At 42.5% G+C, this 20,305-nt stretch overlaps 1 protein-coding gene across 1 annotated transcript in view; it reads left to right on the top strand.

Moving 5' to 3' along the window:
• zfhx4 (zinc finger homeobox 4) overlaps positions 1-18,686 on the top strand; it is an 82,278-nt gene extending 63,592 nt beyond the window's left edge. Inside the window, exons 8-12 of the mRNA XM_023416967.2 lie at positions 6,027-6,160; positions 7,463-7,663; positions 8,095-8,215; positions 8,413-13,821; positions 14,330-18,686. Of these exons, the coding sequence (XP_023272735.1) occupies positions 6,027-6,160; positions 7,463-7,663; positions 8,095-8,215; positions 8,413-13,821; positions 14,330-15,897 (7,433 nt within the window). The 3' untranslated portion in view covers positions 15,898-18,686. The remainder of the gene's footprint in view (positions 1-6,026; positions 6,161-7,462; positions 7,664-8,094; positions 8,216-8,412; positions 13,822-14,329) is intronic.
• The last annotated feature ends 1,619 nt before the right edge of the window (positions 18,687-20,305 follow it).

Here is a 20,305-nt window from a genome sequence, read left to right as displayed (position 1 = left end):
TTTCATAAGCGCAGGATTAGATGGGGGGGCCTGTGTATATGTTTTTCTAATATTGCACCACATCCCCGCAACCCTTAAATTAGTTTTTTTTCCCTGCACCCTCCCTTCATTTTTCTTTCTCTCCTATTTTTCTCCAGCTCAGTCTATCCCTTAATTGTTGTCCAATCTGTGACCCTATCACCAGGCATTACCTCGGATAGAAAAAGAGCACAACAGAGAAAGGGGGAAGAAGAAACAGTTTATTCGTTTGTAAGAATGGCAGTGTTGTGAGTGGGGAGGGGCAACAATCTGTACAAGACAGCTTCTTTTTTTTTCTGTTTTTTTTTTTTTTGTTATTTTGGGCGACGTAGGAGCACATAATGCCTCTGCTGCCAGGCTGTGGTCGGGATAGCCCTGGCTTTGTTAGATTTGATTTACCCAAATAAGAATTCATATGATCTTTTTATGTATGAGATGGAAATCCATGGCTGGGGATGAATATTGCATGGGGTCTCTCTCCTCTTTTTTTCTCTGTCATTGCATGGGGTTCTCTCTCTCTCTCTCTCTCTCTCTCTCTCTCTCTTTCTCTCATTCTTTCTCCCTCTCTCTCTTTCACACACACACCTTCCAACTCCCACCCTCTATCCATCTCAAGCTCCCTCCCCACCTCCTCTTCCTACCATGCCATACCTAGCTCCATAATGTGAGGCTCAATGAGGCAGAAGGAGAGCTGAGTGAGGCTGGGGCCTATTAGTTTGGCTAGTCATCTATCTTTCAGCTCTATCTCTCTGACAGGCCTGTCTGACGGACTGGCGGGGAACCACCATCCATGCATTTACTGCCACATATTACCACCAGCGTCATTTAACACCACCGCACACATGCAAAAAAGTCTCCGGGTCCCTCCTACTTTACGTATGTAGGCCTGAGTGTCTACATACATACCACATTTTAAAGTAGGAGGAACCTGGAGACTTTTTTTTTCCAGTGTAATTTGGCAGATGTCAGAAATCTATTGAAGAAAGCACAATTGTATGCCTTTTTTATTTTAATGAATAATTTTTCTAAGAATCACTGTGTGGTCAGTTGCTAGGAATACAGATATAATATTGCTTGTGGGTTTTTGGTGTTTTATTTTGCATTTGGATTAAAAGTGGTTTCAGAAAGTCAAATGCCAGAAAATGCAAAAGGGAGCCTGGTGTGTCAGTGTGTTGTTATACTAGGGTTATCATAAGAGACAGGGCCTTGTTTTTCTCTTTTTCCAGCTTAATGTAGTAAGATTTTGCATCTCCTTCCTCAGCCCCAAATCTCTGGCAAGCTTGAAATGTTCCGATCTGTGTGTGTCTGTGTATCTGTGTGTGTGTGTGTGTGTGTGTGTGTGTGTGTGTGTGTGTGTGTGTGTGTGCATGCGTGCGCGATGCGTGCGCGATTGCGTGTGTGTGTGTCTGCATGGAGATCTCCAGGGAAGGGATTACAGTGTGACCAAGTGAGCAGTGTGTTTGCGCACTTCATCTCCAAGACCAAGATCCTTTAAACAAAGAGGGGCAGATAGATAGAGAGGGGAAGAGAGAGACAGAGAGAAAGAGAGAGAGAGAGAGAGATGGGGGGGGCAAGGAAAGACAGAGAAAGCTTTTTCCCTTGCTTCATTTACATTGTCTTTTTTAATCCCATGTCACTTCAGATTAATTATAATCCATGTTACATTCTCCATGCAAATGTCCCCTATGTGGATTACTTCCAGATAGCTTTGTGCTGTGTGTGTACTGTAGATGTCGCATGTCGCCACCATGGCTCAGGGGCCCAATTCATATAAATAACCAACTAAACAAAGGATCTGACATGGAAATGAGCCTGTGAGGCAGCCTAAGGAAATTACAGATCTCTACCTGCTTCAAATTAGCAAAGAAATGACTCATTATTCCCACAGACAAACGTTATTTATCAATTTTTTTTACAATTAACAATTTTAAATTGTGCAGATATGGGTTGGGGGGGGGGTGGGGGTGAAATTGAATCACATGCAAACAAGATCAGATGTTAAATATTCTATATCTGCTTGAAAATATGTTTTTTTTTTTGTTGGTGGGGGGTAGGGCATCTTGCAAATTTGTACAATTTGACATGAGAGCTTTGCTCTTTTTCTGTCTCTCTAAATTGAGATTAAAATATATTTAACATATTAGCATGTTTAATTACAAGCCTAAAGCAATTCCTTTGTGCATGTATGTGTTTTCTGTGTAATGACGGCTTGTTGAATGTCTCAGACGATTTGTCAAATGTGACAAGGCCATGCTCATATTTATCTCTCATTAGAATACAAGCTGGAGATGGAAGCGAAATGAAGGCTAGTCATTAAAAATCACAAACTACAAGACAGCTGTTGTTTAACAGCCTTCTCTTCCTCTCACTCCCTCTCCATCTGACTATGTCTCTACCTCTCTCCATCTCATTTCTTTCCACTCTCTCTCTCTCTCTGTGCCTCCCTCCGGCTAGATCTGGACCTGCTGAGTGCTTCAGTGGGAGTTTGGGGTTCAGAGTGTGTTGCTGTAATGTTATCGGGTGACCAGGGGTCAGCCTAATGCGTAACCTCAGAGCACTAGGCCAGTAAATCATGCTGGCCGGCCCACCCTGGCCCGTTTTGGCCATCTCTCCCTCCTAGATTTACTGCTCCGTAACCTTAGCCAGTCTGCCAGGGCTCAGGACAGCTAAATTGAATACTAAATCCAAGCTGCCGCCACCCAGCCTGCTCCTTCTTAATTGACAGCCTTTTCCCCCACTCTCTGCTATGTGTTTGTGGGCTTTTTTATTTTCATGAAATGAAATGTCAGGAATGGAATTTAATTGTTTTGCAGCTTGTAAAAGAAAGGAAAAAAGAGGAAAAAGATTGCAGTAGTTACAGTTTGATTGTTTGGACAGCCCGCTCCAAGACTTGATCCTGATGATGTAGTTGATTTCATATAAAGTCATAGTCGGAGAGATTCAATGGTATGCTTGTTTGTGTGAAAATCTCATTTGCTTGCTTCAGTTTGCACAAAATGTCTTACCCTTTCCAACACAAAAGGGCAGATTCTAAAATAGATCCACGCAAAAAGCATTAGCTACAATGATACTGTCGGTCCTCCTGCCTTTTGAGGAACTATTTGGGACAGAAATATCCTGAGGTGTTCAGAGTTACGGGCTTCTCTGTCCTTCTCTATCATTTTTTTCTTCTTCTTCCCTGTTTCTCTCCATCTCTCCACCTCTCCCTACATTGCGCTGTACTTCTCTTCATCTGAGCGCCCACTTGCATGTATATAAGTGCGTGTATATGCGGCTCCCTAAACACCATTGACAGTTGCAAATAAAGATGGGTGGTGAGTGCGCTGCTCTCTCCCCCTGCAATGCAAAAGGGGTTGAGTGTCATAAATCACCTTTTGATTTATCTAATCAAGCAAGGTCCTGCTGCATGCAGACATTTGTCATTGGTGGTCGGTTGGTGGTGTCAGGTTTATTCTGCCACTCTGCTTCACTGGGCTGCAGCTGGTGGAGCCCACATAAGGATGAAGGGATGGGGGGGAGGTGGAAAGGGAGGGGAAAGAACAGGGAGGAGGAGAAAAAAGGACACAGTCATTAAGTGTGGGGTGCAGACTCAGAGACAAAGGAAAATGAGAGGATAGTCTCCTGTTCCTGTCTTGTTCTCACTCCTGCCCTCTCCCATTATTTCTCCTTAATTATTTTAGCTATCCACACACTATTGATGGCAAGATTATGAATTTGATTAGAAACTACAGGCAGCAGGATATTTTAATTTTTCTCTCATATATGTATAGGTTATGTTTAGATTGTGCTGGCCATTGTATTTATTTGTGTTACAGGTGATTATATCCTTGGAAGACACTCTACAATTTTGAATGCAATTCCATGCCTCAAAACAATTTTATTATTCACTCACAGGACTTTCCATTTAAAGCTCCTGAGTGGCCATAGAGAGAACTGTTCTCTCAACATTCAAGGTTAACCAACTGTTTTTCTTCATGTGTCATAAGTGTTGATGAAAGCACTAGGTCGAATACGAATCCACACCGGAAGGACAGATCTTCATGTTGCATGTGCACACACTCAAACACACACACACACACACACACACACTACACAAACATACATTTACACTCAATATGACAGTAATCAATGGTGATGTGTGGGCTCTTTCCCCCGCCGCATTGTAAATGTATTTGCAGCCTCTTGTCTGACAATCGCCTCATCTCTTTTTGCAGGGATGTAATTTAGTTGCAAATTGACTGGAAGACGGAGGCAAAAATTGAAAGTTGAAATTAGAAATGGTCATAATAAATACGGGAGGCGGGGCGTAGGCGTTGGAAAGGTCAGGTGATATGACGGGTGCTACCAGCCTGGACCAATCTGACCAATGGAGTGTCAGAGACCTGTCATGAAGCACATGATACACACACATATATATATGCACATAGACACACACACAAGCCCTGCAGGGGCCATCACAGGCAGTGGAAGACGAGATTACCTCGCTATTCTGAGCTGCAGAGCAATTCTCGGATGTTCTTGGAAATTCACATTGTGCCCGTGTGTCGCCCCCCCCTCCCCTCCCTCACTCTCTTTCTTCCTTTCTTCCCTCCCTCCCTCTCTCTTGTCACTTTCCTTGACAGGCCAATATTTCAGGCTCCAGATATAGGGGATTACAAATAAAATAAGTGGAACGCCTACTTAATGCAACAGAATTAAAATGCATGAACGGGCCGGAGGAATTGATATGCACCCAATACAAACACGAGCCACGGAATAATATGAAATACAAAATGTTTTTTTCAACCCCCTCTCCATGTATCAGTGCTTTGATTTCCCTTTTTTTCCATTTGTGCATCTAGCGTGAAGCGTTGATTCGCAAGAGTGAGGCTCACATATTGCCTTGAGTGACCAGACAAGGGAGGGGAGGCAAGGGGGGGCGGGGGGGTGATGGCTTAGGGAGAGAGGGAGGAAGAGAGCAAGGGCGCAGGAGGGAAGGAGGGAGGGAGAGTTGCTGTTGCTGTGTCTTTGTGTTTTGTGGGTAAATTGCAGTGGCAGAGTATAGCAGGGCCTGCACGGCCTGTATCTTAGGATGAAGCTAATGAAAGATTTATCAGCGGCTGCAGCATTTATACAACCAGAGGCTGATCTCTCCACATTGAGCCCTGCTGTTAACGTCACACACACTTACACGCATACATACAAATAGACACACACAAGTAGTGCTGCTACTGTACCACCAGCCGTGACCAAGCCCTGAAAATTTAGCATCTTGTACAGACAGAGTTGTTGAGGCAGCTGGGGAAATGTATATGAACTAATGAAGTGTATAATATTACCATAACATTTAATGTATGTCGTGCTGTGATAATGAGCCTGCCTGAGTTTTCTCCATTTCAAATGTCCTCAGGGCAGAAACACATCAGTGTATATGAATGTGAATAATACAGTCCACGCTTGTATCCATGCTCATGTTGTCCTGTTGTAAAATCATTTTTTAAATCATTACCTATGACCTACTGAATATTAATTAGTTACACGTGTTAATCACTCATGATATACAGTATGTCATTTGATCACACAGCCACCAGATGTCATACATTTCAGTTTATTCACTCAAATGTGACAATTCTATATACTTCATATTTCTATATTAAGATTCCAATTGCTCATACAGCATGGATGTGTGATATATGGGTTACTATATATCAATATGACATGGGCCCCTCTTACTCTCTTTTCACTGTTGTGTTTAAAATGTCATTCTGCTTCTGTGCTCTGCTTTCATTCAAAAAGATAAATCTATTGTTTAGCCATCAGTCATTTTGTAATTTTGCAGCATTCTTATATTTTGAAATTCTTAATGTGAAGCATTTGTTCTTAAAAGAGATGTATTATAAATATATCTAAGCTTACATTGTATAAACACAAGCTGTAAATAGAAGTAACGACTGATTAATTGATGAATGATCAATGGTTTACATTCTCTGTCTTCTTTTTTCTCTCTCTCTCTCTCCATCGCCTGCCAGGAATGAATGCCATATCCAAAGAGGTTACCGGACTGAATGCTATGGTTAAACATTCCCTCCTGCCAGATCGACAAATAGAAAGCCCACCCAAAAGGCCAAAGTCTGCTGAGGGGAAGACCTCTGCCAATGATCAGGTAAAGGTTTGTAGTATATCATAAGGAAACCGCCAATTGTACTGTGTTAGCAACAATCCTGAAAGTGTTACTGGTGTAGTTCCTACCAACTCAAAGTGTTCTAGCTGACCCTGAAAGTGTCACTGAGTGTGACCAACTGTTTTTACCTTGCCAAAGAAAATCCATTTAAAGGTTCTGAAACTTAGTTTGCATGTATTTAAAGTGTACATCTGGCAATTTATATTCCAAATACATGTTGGAATTTGTGTACGGAATGTACAGAAGATTAATAGCTAATGAGGCATGTTCTCCTTCATAAGCATTAATGAAATCTAACCTTCACTGTCACTGTGGGATGACCTAATGGGAAGATACTTATGAACTGTAAGAAGCAGAAATGCTAAGCTAAGCATTAAGCAATTGCTGGCGCCAGCTTTCTATCAAAGGGTTAAATGCAGCCCACCATTCCCTTCCTGACAGAGCTTTTTAGCATCAAGCACAGTAGGCCAGTCTTTGTGTTCTTAAGTGGAATACCTGCACTAGCCTTAGGCCTCCCTCCCTTGCTTTTTTCCCCCCTTTTGCATCTCTTTAAATTATATGTGTTTTTAAATTAGATTATGAAGTATTAGCTTGTCTGGTTCTGGGCCCTGCAAGGAGGGAGGACTTAGTCATTTCAGAAATGGATTCTATTAAGACAGGTGGTGGGGAGGCAGCTATGTTCAGAGTACTCCCTATAATGAGGGCAAGGCGTAGCTTGGGAGAGTACACACCTTTGTCATCTGTAATCTCCTGATTAGAAATTCTGGCCAATCATGTTTTCTGCTAATAAAATTGCATGAGTTGAGAGACTTAAGTGAATTACACGAAACATGGTTGATTTACATTTTCTGTTTTAAGGTGGGCATGGGGGTAGGTGGGGAGAGGTGAATGTGGTAAGATGAGGTGAGTGGGCAGTGAAGAATAGAAAAAGCCCTGTAAAGATTCAATTTGATTTTGCAGATATGCAGTTATTTCACCCCTAACGGTGCAGGAGAGATGATTGTTGCACATCTTCATCAAACCCTTGTTTGTTTTTATAAAGTGATGTCTGACCATATCTTAAGTGAGGCAGACAGTGAACAGCAGGCTATGCTAATGACTGTGTAGCACAAGAATGATACCCACTAAGGAGTACATCTTGTAGAAGAAAAAAAAAAAGAATTCCTGCTTCTGAATTAATTTTGACATTGCAAAGGATGCCCCTCTTATTGAATATCATTTCATTATTTCTCCACTTACAGCCAGATCATTATTATACCATTTTGTTTTTTTGTTTTTTTTTAGGTTCAGCAGTGTCCATATTGCAACTACAGCAGTAAAGATGCCAACCGTATGCAGCTCCATGTGATGTCCCAGCATTCCATGCAGCCAGTGATCCGCTGCCCTCTATGCCAGGATGTCCTGAGCAACAAGATTCACCTGCAGCTGCATCTCACACACCTTCACAGTGTGGCTCCTGACTGCGTGGAAAAGCTGATTCTGACTGTATGTAGAAGTAATGATTATAAATTAAATTTGTGTGCGTGTATGATAACTTTTACTTGACATGATTCATACAAACAAATGTTTCATTCATTCAAACAATGTTTTAGTGTATTTTAAGACACCTAGAAAAGGTGTTTTTATTTTTTTAATAATCATTTTGAGACGTGAACATGAAAAATGGGAATCATTTGTCAGGACTGTCCAGTTCTCCCTCTGGTCTCCCGTGTAGTTAGGGCAATGGCTTTTCACATTTCTTGCTACATACTTCATTGTGCCCCCGTGATATACTGTCATAAACTTGACTGTTGTTGTCTATTGAGAGGAGAAAATAGAATAAGCTGTAGAATATTCTTTAAACACGTCCTCAACATTTTCAACAATCATTATTTTAAATTGATATACTAATGAAGAAATTATTTTGGTCTTGATAGGTTGTTGGACCTGACACAGCAACACCAAATAATATAATGCATCCCCAAACTGGACAAGACAAAGGTCTATCTCTAATGGATTCCACTACCTCTCTTTCTGATGGGTCTGGAAAATCTCAAGGTGAGCAGAATATGGGACTTAATTTATTCAGACATTAATTTGTTGTCAAAGTCATAATAAGTTTAATTGGAATATATGGATACAGTATATACATTCATAATTCTTAGATCTATTTATCATTAATTATTGTTTGTCATGTATCAGAAAATAGTAAATGATGCAGTGCATTGTACTTCAAATTGTATTTCTACTTTTAGGAAACATCTCAAAGGATGAGCTGACCAGTCAAGAAAAGATTGAATTGGATCCACAGGGTGAGGAACTCAAGCCACCAAAGGAGGCCTCAGAGGCCCCTGACTGGAAGAGAGCCAGTGGGTTAGGACATGATAGCAAGTCCCCTGACACCCTACAGGACCATCTCAGTGAGCTCCAAAGGCTCCAGCAGCAGCAACAGCAGCTCTCAGTATCTGATCGTCATGTCTACAAGTATCGTTGCAACCACTGCAGCCTGGCCTTCAAGACAATGCAGAAGCTTCAGATACATTCCCAGTACCATGCCATCAGAGCAGCCACAATGTGCAGCCTTTGCCAGCGCAGCTTCAGGACATTCCTGGCCCTCAGGAAGCATTTGGAAAATGGACACCCTGAACTTACTGAAGCTGAAGTGCAGCAACTCATAGGAAATCTTCCAATGAATGGAGATATCACTGAGAGTGAGGCCAGGGCCTTGGAGGAAGCTCAGGCCTTCGAACATGACTTGGACAAAGATGATGAAATTGACCAGGAAGAGAGACCCAGTCCTACGGGAAGTGACAGCAGCTCTCTGCTCGATGACATGGGAGCAGAACCGAAACGGACCCTACCATTTAGAAAAGGGCCCAACTTTACAATGGAGAAATTTTTGGACCCTTCTCGGCCTTACAAATGCACAGTATGTAAGGAGTCCTTCACCCAGAAGAACATCTTACTAGTCCACTATAATTCAGTTTCCCACCTGCATAAGTTGAAGAAGGTCCTTCAAGAAGCATCAAGCCCAGTCCCACAGGAGGCAAGCAACAGCACTGACAACAAACCATTCAAATGCAATATTTGCAATGTTGCCTACAGCCAAAGCTCAACACTTGAAATTCACATGAGGTCAGTACTCCACCAGACCAAAGCAAGAACAGCCAAAACTGAAATGAGCAGCAGCAGCAGTGTCTCTGGCACGAGTGGTCCAGTACCTGCAAAAAGTCCAGCACCAAGCACACAAGGGAACAACAGTAACCCAGACACTGCTAGAAGTGGAACACCCTCTGCTAACAAAGAAAACACTGTGGAACCCAAAGAAGCTAACAGCGGCAACAATACAAAACAAACAACTACTGACCATGTTTCAGCACAGGCAAGCAGCCACCAGTCAGCGCAGTCCTCAGCCCAATTGCAACTGCAGCTTCAACATGAACTCCAGCAACAAGCCGCCTTCTTCCAGCCTCAGTTCCTTAATCCAGCTTTTTTCCCCCATTTTCCAATGACCCCAGAAGCACTGCTGCAGTTTCAACAACCACAGTTCCTCTTCCCCTTCTACATCCCAGGAGCTGAGTTCAGCCTCAGCCCAGAACTTGCGCTGCACTCAGCAGCAGCTTTTGGAATGCCTGGTCTTACTGGATCATTCCTAGAGGACCTGAAGCAGCAGATGCAGCAGCAGCACCAGCTGCAGCAGGCTCAGGCACAGCAACAGGCTCAGCAACAACAGCAGCAGCAGCAAGCCTCTCAGACACAGTCACAAATTCAGCAACAGAAAAACCAGCAACTGCAGAATCACAAATCCAAAATGGAATCCAGCACTGTGTCAGTTTCAGAAATTCAGATGTCAAGAGAGGCAGAGGACCACTTAGAAAAACAAGAAAACAGAGCAAAGATTGAAAATGGAGGTGATGCATTAAGTGATGGAGGAAAGGACAACAAGGACTCTAAAAAGTCAAAGTTCCCAGAGCCATTGATTCCCCCTCCACGTATTGTGTCAGGAGCAAGGGGCAATGCAGCCAAAGCACTGCTAGAGAACTTTGGATTTGAATTAGTCATCCAGTACAATGAAAACAGACAGAAAAACCAAAAGAAAAACAAAGAAGGAGTTGAACAAGTGGAAATGAACACGGACAAGCTTGAGTGTGGGATGTGTGGAAAGCTTTTCTCCAATATGCTTATTCTCAAGAGTCACCAGGAGCATGTGCACAGCCACTTTTTCCCATATGTGGAGCTTGAAAAGTTTGCCCAGCAATACAGAGAGGCCTATGACAAACTCTATCCAATTAACCCTGCTTCACCTGAGACTCCACCACCACCACCACCACCACCACCTCCTCCTCCTCCGCCACCTCCTGCTCCAGCCCCAGTGACAGCTCCTCAGCCGCCTTCTACATCAATGACCAAGCCCCAAACCCCAGTACCCTCCCCAGTTCCTGTTCCCCATCAGGCCCCACACCAACCCTCTCACCAGGCACCACCACCCCAGCCACCACCCCCTCCTCCACCACCTTCTGCCCCTCCTGCACCTCCCCAAGTGCAGCTCCCTGTTCCCTTGGATCTGCCCATTTTCCCACCTCTAATGATGCAGTCCGTCCAGCACCCAGGCTTGCCCCCTCAACTGGCCCTCCAGCTGCCCACTATGGACTCGATTTCCACAGACCTTACACAGCTCTGTCAGCAACAATTGGGTCTTGATCCAAACTTCCTCCGCCAGTCTCAGTTTAAGCGACCTCGCACTCGTATCACTGATGACCAGCTTAAGATCCTCCGTGCCAACTTCGATATCAACAACTCCCCCAATGAAGAGCAAATCCAGGAGATGTCAGAGAAGTCTGGTTTGCCCCAAAAAGTCATAAAGCACTGGTTCCGTAACACCCTCTTCAAAGAGAGGCAACGGAGTAAAGACTCTCCCTACAATTTTAATATTCCTCCCATTACTACATTGGAAGATATTCGAATGGAGCCCCAGCTCAGTGCACATGAATACTACAGAACTGAGTCAGCCATCAACAAGAGGTCCTCCAGGACTAGATTCACTGATTACCAATTGAGGGTACTTCAAGATTTCTTTGACACTAATGCCTATCCAAAGGATGATGAGATTGAGCAGCTCTCCACCGTGCTCAACCTACCAACCCGAGTCATAGTGGTGTGGTTCCAGAATGCCCGCCAGAAAGCTCGCAAGACCTATGAGAACCAGGCAGATTCTAAAGACAATGAGAAAAAAGAACTAACCAATGAACGATACATCAGAACCAGCAACATGCAGTACCAGTGTAAAAAGTGCAACATTGTGTTCCCACGCATCTTTGATCTTATCACTCACCAGAAAAAGCTGTGTTATAAGGATGAAGATGAGGAAGGTAATGAGGACAACATCTGTGAGGAATACACAGATTGTGTTGAGCAAGGTCCGGCTAAGACTATCCAGCTACCTTTAGAGCCACCTAAACAGTCCCAAACAGGAACTGCCACCAGTTCTGGCTCAAGCTCCCCTGTGATGGCCTCTCCTCGTACCAGCATGGGAAAAACCTCTCCCAAGCCAGACATTGGCCCTGAAACTGAAGTTAAACACACTGAGGCTGCCCCCTCACCAGTGATCAAGTCACTACCAGAACCCAGACCATCTAAGGCTTGCACACCTCAGCCACCTCCTCAGAAAGCTCCCCAGCCACAAATGTCAAGACCCCATTCCCAGCCACAGGCAGCCACAGTGCCATCAAGTCCACTCTCTTTGGCCCTTTCCTCACTCACAAACAGCCTTCCCCACCAGATGCTTCAGTACCAGTGTGACCAGTGCAAGATTGCATTCCCCACTGTGGAGCTATGGCAGGAGCACCAGCACATGCATTTCTTGGCTGCCCAAAACCAATTCCTTCACTCTCAGTTTCTTGAAAGACCCATTGATATGCCCTACATGATATTCGACCCCAACAACCCTCTAATGGCTAGCCAGCTGTTATCTGGAGGCCTTTCTCAAATCCCCTCTCAGGGTAGCTCTGGTTTGGCCTCTGCAGCAGGCTCTGGAGCAATGAAAAGGAAACTTGATGACAAGGATGAAAGTGCTAACGATAAAGATGGTGGAAACAGTAGTGAAGAGCAACACAGAGATAAACGTTTGAGAACCACCATTACGCCAGAACAACTGGAGATTCTCTATGACAAATACCTACTTGACTCTAATCCAACAAGGAAGATGTTGGACCACATTGCACGAGAAGTTGGCTTGAAAAAGAGAGTTGTGCAAGTTTGGTTCCAAAACACTCGTGCAAGAGAGAGAAAGGGGCAGTTTAGGGCTATAGGGCCCTCCCAGTCCCACAAGAAATGTCCCTTTTGCAGAGCACTGTTCAAAGCTAAATCTGCTTTAGATAGCCACATACGATCCAGACATTGGCATGAGGCTAAGCAGGCAGGCTTTAGCTTGCCACCAAGCCCAATGATGAATCAAGACAATGAAAGAGGAGAAAGCCCAAATAAGTATAATTTCTTTGACTACCCACAGCTGCCTACCAAGACTGAGCCAAATGAGTATGAGCTGCCTGCTGCATCCTCAACTCCACTCAAACCATCTGAGGCACAGGTAAAAAACTTCTTAAGCCCTTCATCCTTAAAAGCTGAAAACTGTGATGAAACTGAAGGGCCCAATATTAATTCAGCAGAAGCTTCATCTTATGATCTCACTAAAATGGACTTTGATGAGACATCATCAATTAATACAGCCATTAGTGATGTTACAACTGGAGATGAGGGTAATAACAATGAGGTTGAGAGCTTCACCGCCAATGGAGGCGACAAGATGAGTGACAACAAGAGTGGCCTGGTGCCAAATTCTGATGGTGGCAATGAAAGGTTCCAATTCAGCATGGTGAGCCCTTCTCTCAGCTTCTCTGGAAAAGACTGTGACTCTTATTTTAGTTCCAGAGATGATGAAATGGATGAAAACAATGACAGGAGTGAATCATCAAGCCTAGCTGATCCCAGTTCCCCTAGTCCCTTTGGGACAGGTAACCCTTTCAGCAAGTCTGGGAAAGGTAGCAATTCTGGGGACAGGCCAGGCCACAAGCGATTCAGGACTCAGATGAGTAACCTGCAACTTAAAGTCCTCAAAGCCTGTTTTAGTGACTACCGCACTCCTACAATGCAAGAGTGTGAGATGCTGGGCAATGAGATTGGACTCCCCAAGCGTGTTGTCCAGGTTTGGTTCCAGAATGCCCGAGCTAAAGAAAAGAAGTTCAAGATTAACATTGGAAAGCCATTTATGATAAGTCAAGGCTCACCAGAGGGGCCCAGGCCTGAGTGTACTTTGTGTGGTGTAAAGTACACTGCCCGGATGTCCGTCCGAGACCACATTTTCTCCAGACAGCACATCACCAAAGTGCAAGAAACCCTGGGTAACCAGGTGGATAGAGAAAAGGACTACCTAGCACCGACCACTGTCCGTCAGCTGATGGCCCAGCAAGAGCTGGACCGTATGAAGAAAGCTGGTGAGGGACTCAGCCTGCCTGGCCAGCAGCAACAGACTGCAGTGGACAACAATAATGCACTTCATGGTCTCAGCCTACCCTCAGGCTACCCAGGGTTATCTGGCCTTCCGCCGGTGCTACTTCCTGGGGTCAATGGGCCATCATCACTTCCTGTTTTCCCACCCAACACACCTGGTGAGTTAGTATGACGAACAGTGAAAAAAAATTAAATAGACTAGAGGCTTTATGAACTGAGCTTTATCATGCACTATTTTATTCTACTATACTACTGGTTATTCTGTATCACAGTGGTGTTTGTCAAAAAGTCTTATTTTTTAAAACTATTTTAAAATAAAAAATTGTGGGAGTTAGTGCATGCATAATGTCAGCATCAGAGTTGACCTGCTAATTGATAATTCAGAGATTTTTTACAACAAATGTATCTATTTCATGGTTTTTGTTTGTGTTTGTTTTTCCCCTTATTGTAGGTTTGGTATATTTATATTGTAATATATTGGCAGGTTGAAATTATCATAAAGCGCATGTGACAGTTTTGATCCATAACAAAATCTTAATGAAAGAGATAAAAAGTCAGCCAGTGACAAATTAAGCATCTTTATCTTGTCAAACAATTTCCATAGTGATTTGGGATTGAATATATAAATATTGAATATTTCCATATTTATATACCACTGTATTTCAGCTTTAGCGTCTCCCGGTGCTGGCATGCTTGGGTTCCCTACACCAGCCACCCCCTCTCCTGCCATGTCTCTCAACACTACCCCAACCAAGACTCTTCTGCAGACTCCTCCTCCTCCTCCTCCACCTCCTCCTCCTCCTCCTGTTCCCTCCACACCTTTGGCAGCAGTAAATCATACAGAGCAGCAAGGCAAAGACTCAGAGAGAGACAGCAGCAAGAAAGCAGGAGACAAGCCACCTCAGATGAAGGTGAAGGAACGAGAGAACGAGAGCGGTTCACGCCCTGAAACCCCCAGTATGGCCAAGAAAAGGGAGAAACCATGTCCAGCTCCAGGGAAACCAGGAAATGAGACTCCACTGGACGCCACACAGCTTCAGGCACTCCAGAATGCTCTTGCAGCAAGTGATCCCACCTCTTTCTTGGGGGGGCAGTTCCTGCCCTACTTCCTTCCTGGATTTCCCAACTGCTTCTCTCCCCAGCTTCCGAGAGGCGTCCAAACAGGGGGCTACTTTCCACCACTGTGCGGAATGGAAAACCTGTTTCCATATGGCCCAGCAGCAGTCCCACAAGCTGCCATGGCAACTGGTCTCTCCCCTACCGCTCTCCTGCAGCAGTACCAGCAGTACCAGCAGTCCCTCCAGGATTCACTGCAGAAGCAACAACAACAGCAGCAGAAACAACTTGAGCAACAGCAGAAACAACTACAGCAGCAACTGAAACCAACCCCTGTGAAGACACCCCAGAGCATACAGAGCACGACTACCAACTCGTTTAAACCAAAAGATGCTATTGATGCTAAGGATGACACCAACAAAGGCTCTTCAACAGAAAGCACAAAAGAAGAACCCAAAACAGATACCAAAAGTACCATGGATTTTCCAGACGCTTTTATTGTACCGTCCGTCAAGCATGAGTTTATATGCAGGAAGTGCCAGATGATTTTTGCTGACGAAGATTCAGTGGTGCGTCATCAGAAGTCCTTCTGTTACTTCGGACATCCTTTTACTGACCCGCAAGAGACAGTGCTTCGAAAGGCAGTCAGCAACTACACTTGTGTTGTCTGCAATGTGGTTGTTAATGGGAATGAAGCACTTGGCCAACACCTTCAGTCGAGCTTGCACAAAGAGAAAACAATCAAACAAGCAATGAGAAATGCCAAAGAGCATACTAGATTATTACCTCACTCTGTCTGCTCCCCTACTCCTAACACCACATCTACCTCGCAGTCTGCAGCTTCTTCTAATAACACCTTTCCTCATCTCTCTCGCTTGTCCATGAAGTCCTGGCCAAATGTCCTGTTCCAGGCCACCACAGCCCGGAAAGCTGCTTCCTCCTCCCCGTCTGCCTCTCCTCCCCCCCCCCTCTCCTCACCTTCAACGGTTACCTCAACTTCCTGCAGCACCTCAGGGGTTCCAACCTCACTACCCACCGAGAGTTGTTCAGATGAGTCTGACAATGAGCTAAGCCAGAAGCTGGATGATTTAGAAAACGCGTTGGAAGTCAAGGCTAAGCCGGCCTCTGGCCTAGACGCAAGCTTCAGTAGTATCAGAATGGATATGTTCAGTGTGTAGGAGTGACAAAAGGATCCCTTGCTTAAAGAAAAAAATAAGACTTTTTAAACTGCAGTTCCAAAGTCTCTCTTAACCCAAAAAATTACAGTACCAAATGATTGACTCAGGATTGTTTTTCCCATATTGATATGCTGGCAAGATATTGATTGATTTTTGTTATGGACAGAACTGTTGCAGATGCTTGACTGAGCTTATATTGTATACAAAAACATGGAGTAGGAAAAAATCCCACAGGCTCCCTTGGGGGGGCTTGTTTCAAGCCAAAAACTCTCACGATAGCAAATTGCACCTCAGCTGGATTGTTTTCCAAATGCTAGCATGTACTGTATGGGATGACGATCCAGAACCCTCAAAGAGAATCTCTCTTAGTTTAGATAGGTGTAATTCAGTAGCTTTAAATTCTCAGGTCAGAACATAACATTTCTCATTTGTTAAAGCAGCAACAAGCCTGGGTACACTTGGCTTATAACCAAAACATGTCAAGCTTTATCGGACGCATTTCCTTGATGTGTATAGAGTACCAAGAGACAATATTACTGTTACAATGGACGATGTGCATATCCTTTTAGTTTTGCCCTACAAAGACAGTATGGTTTTGCCACTGAGGGAATTTAGAATGGTGAAATAAATGTGTATGATGCCCCTGTGTTTGCCAGTTTGTATTACAACAAGCTGTATCTATTTCCCACCCCCTTTTTTCCTTTTTTTCTTGTAGTATATACTAATCTGTGCCAACTCTTACCTTCTCACTTTTACCTCTGCTCACACCCTTTTCTGAAGAGGTAATAACTCTAGTTTTGATAGACTCTCTCGGATTATGTGAATATAACATTTTTCATTTGTGAATTGCTGTACTGTTACGGTACCTGCTTGTGTCTGGACTATAGTGCACTTATTTTGTTTTTGTTGTCTTTTTATTATTTGAGTAGCCCATTTGTTAATTTAATAGAATTTTTTCTGTTTGTATGTATGTATGTTTGTATTTTAATTATTATTTGTGTCTATTGCAGCAGCATATTGGTCCATATTTGTTACAGGATTGATGCCTAACAATCTAGAGACCTATTTAAGAATTGGTGCATCCATGAAAGCAGTACTGTATACTTGAAACTGTTAAGGTACAAGTTGGTCACATTGTTAAAAAAGGTATGATCATTTGCTATACGTTTGCAAATATGCTGCTTTAAAAGGGGGACAACAGCATTTGTGTTGTATATTAAAACATTTTCATGTACTTGTAGGACTTAAAACAGTGTTACACGTATACGCAGCCATTTATTGCATAGGTTGACGTCCTCCCATCAATTCTCTGGGCACTTCTGATGATCTACAGTTAAAGTCAAACATTTTGATTTTTCCACATTTAGTGATTTCAACATTGCAAAGTATTACCTTACAAAGTTTGCTGCTACTGTGTAATGTTATTTTGCTTGCCATAAATTCTCTCAACTTTCTACCAGACAAAATACTGATCCATTAATTGCTTTGCTTTGCTACTTTTTATTTTATGTTAATTTGTTATTTTGCTGTGGAACTAAGAATGTGAAAGCTGTCAAAGGGTGTTCAATTTTTTACGAATCACTTTCTAGTTTGGTAATTGAAACCAATGTGATTCATTCCAAAGTAACAGAAGGCTATTTGTATGAAAGAAAAGGCTTGTGAACAAAGAAAGCTAAGCTGTTGTACATATTCGTAGTTGGCTGTGCATGGTACAAATTTATTAATATGAAGAAATGCAAAAATGTATTGCTTTTGGTATTTCCTATTCTGAGATGAGCAAGTAGCATGTAATGCAACTGTTTGACAGGTTAAATCAAATCATGCTTAGTTATTGTTTCAAACAATGAAATCAAGTAACATTTCCTTTTATGTTTTTCTTATTGTAAAGGTGTTTTTTTTTCTCAAAGTTCTAAAGCAATGTCAGTTTTTAATTTTCTGCGTGAGCTTTTTAAATGTCATTTTTTGGATTTTTAGTATTTCAACATTTACTTTAATCCTGAAGACACTTTTCGATTGTGTTTCATAAGAGACATCCTGGCCTCCCAAGGTGCAATTCTGCCATTGTACAAACATGAGCGACTGTCCTGATTCCAAAGGCTTTCACAACTCTGGCTTTTTGCCTTTCCCCACTCTGTGGCTCAGCATTATAAGACTGAACTGTCAGCTAGCATCATGTGCTAAGATGTTAGCATCAGACAGGACGCTTTCCACACCAAGGACTGGTAAAAGCTAACAAACCAACAAAAAGGATGGTCCAACAATATAACTGTACATAGATATTGCAACTGCACAGCAGCCAAAAAGAAAAAAAAAAAGAACTTTTTAAAAACAAATGGATGGATTGTGTCATGTTTATGGGGACAGCCTTCAAAAGGTTGAAATTGGAATTGTTCTTCTGGATGTCAAAGGGATTTTCATGGCGCAATCATATCCTACACAATATGTACTCTTCAACATCTGGGTTACATAGGAAATGCACCCTGAGGTTTTAATAAGAAGAAGCCCCTATGGCTAAAACTTTAAATAAACTAAACCAAAAATGTTATTGATGTTTTATATATAGAGAGTAGTCGCATTAGTTTTTGTTACTGTACTGTTTGAGGTCTCAACTGTACCGTATCACGGTAATAACATGGTTTTGAAACCGTTTTTTTATTTTGTCACAGACCTGTTGTCATAGTTGAAATGACGTTTATTGTAGATGGTATTTGAACAACTTCTGGAAATAGTTCATCAAGTATGTTTGTTGCTCATTGTTGTGATACATTAAAAACTGTATCTGCAAACCAGTTTGGTCGCATCAAATATTCTTTATTTCATCTTCTGTCTTATTATATTAATGGGAAGATGTTTCATTACCTCATCTTTCACACATCTCATTCATAATTATTTGCAGTTAACTCATGTAAAGGTATACACAAAATATAAACACATTTGACTGTCAATTACTTGCACACTTTAAATTGTCATATACATAAATGTTCTCTTTATCTCATTATATTATAGTGTAATATGTATATTGTCATATTATATTACAAAGCTACAGTATATTGTGGTTTGACTTGCAATTGTTCAGTAATTTTAAATTTAAAATGTGTAATCCAGTACACTGTAAATAAAACATTTTTAGTGTCACTGAGCTGTAGATGACTATACTGCAGACTATACCACACATTTTGAAAAAAATATTTTTTTCATATGGTTTCCATTATTACACTTAAATTAAGGCGCATTATTTTTCAAAATTTTCAGGTATACCTATGTCACACTGTTAACATGATATGTATTGTGTCAACATCCTTCTAATAATTGACATGCCCTTCACTGACAGACTAAAATTCTAAATCATATAATGGGTATTTCCCGTCATTATGCTATTTGTGGTAATCTGACTCTAAACTGATGCTGGGATTATGTTTGGAAGTGTCTGCTAATCTGGATCTGATCAGGTGCCACTCTAGACCCGTCCCATTATAACAGAAAAGCCCACAAAACAGTAATAAATCACAACCATGGATATATATAACCACAATAGAGAACATAGAACATTTGTTATTTCCTAAAACTGCAAAGGTTGATCCTTTCGTTACTGGTGTGTAAAGCCCATGCTGATGGGTTGAACAGAGTGCATACTGCTGGCAACTGAAGCACATAACATTTTTATTAAAGATAGATAGATAGATAGATAGATAGATAGATAGATAGATAGATAGATAGATAGATAGATAGATAGATAGATAGATAGATAGATAGATAGATGGAGGCAAATTTAATGCCAATGTGAGACAGGAAGGTGACTTTTAAGATCTGAGGTCAACAGATGCTGTCACATTAAAAATTGCACCTCAGGAATACCTCAACACAATACATCACCCTGCCAGCGAGACATGTCCGCCACCAGTGTCAGGGTCACGGAGAAAGCCAACATTCACAAGTCGTTAAATCCACCTAATGAAATTTCACAAGGACATCAAAAATGAAGGGAAAGATGAGGATCTTTTCACTCTGTCAGAATCGGTTGTCACCTTTATTGTTTTGTTCAAACACTTCAGTGTGGAGTGAAACAGCCGCGACATGTAAAAGCCTCAAAAACAGCTTTTTTCTCCCCCCTTCTGACTTCACCCCTCGCCCTTGACGAATGTGCTGCTGAATTGTCCTTTCCTGTTGCTCACCCTTAAAGTGTAGGCGGTTGCCAAGGTAGTCCCCCACCCCCCCCACATACTATGGGATTGAATTGCATTTGACCTTTGTGGAGAATAATGGCTGAAGGCCTTTCATTTTTCTGGCCTTCTCAGCGCTTAGAAGAAGGACCTCTTTACACTGTGTTTTTACTGTAGTCTGTCAGTAATTCACAAGCAGGGTGACAGGCTGATCTGTGCACAGAAAATGCGTGTGCAAGTGTATTGTT

The sequence above is a fragment of the Seriola lalandi genome, unplaced genomic scaffold, assembly GCF_002814215.2.
Source record: "Seriola lalandi dorsalis isolate HSWRI2012SDOR001 ecotype SW California unplaced genomic scaffold, Sedor1 jcf7180002054570, whole genome shotgun sequence".
Classification (NCBI taxonomy): Eukaryota; Metazoa; Chordata; class Actinopteri; order Carangiformes; family Carangidae; genus Seriola; species Seriola lalandi.
The sequence above is the reverse complement of the archived record's forward strand: the minus strand, read 5'-3'. Positions and strand labels throughout refer to the sequence as shown.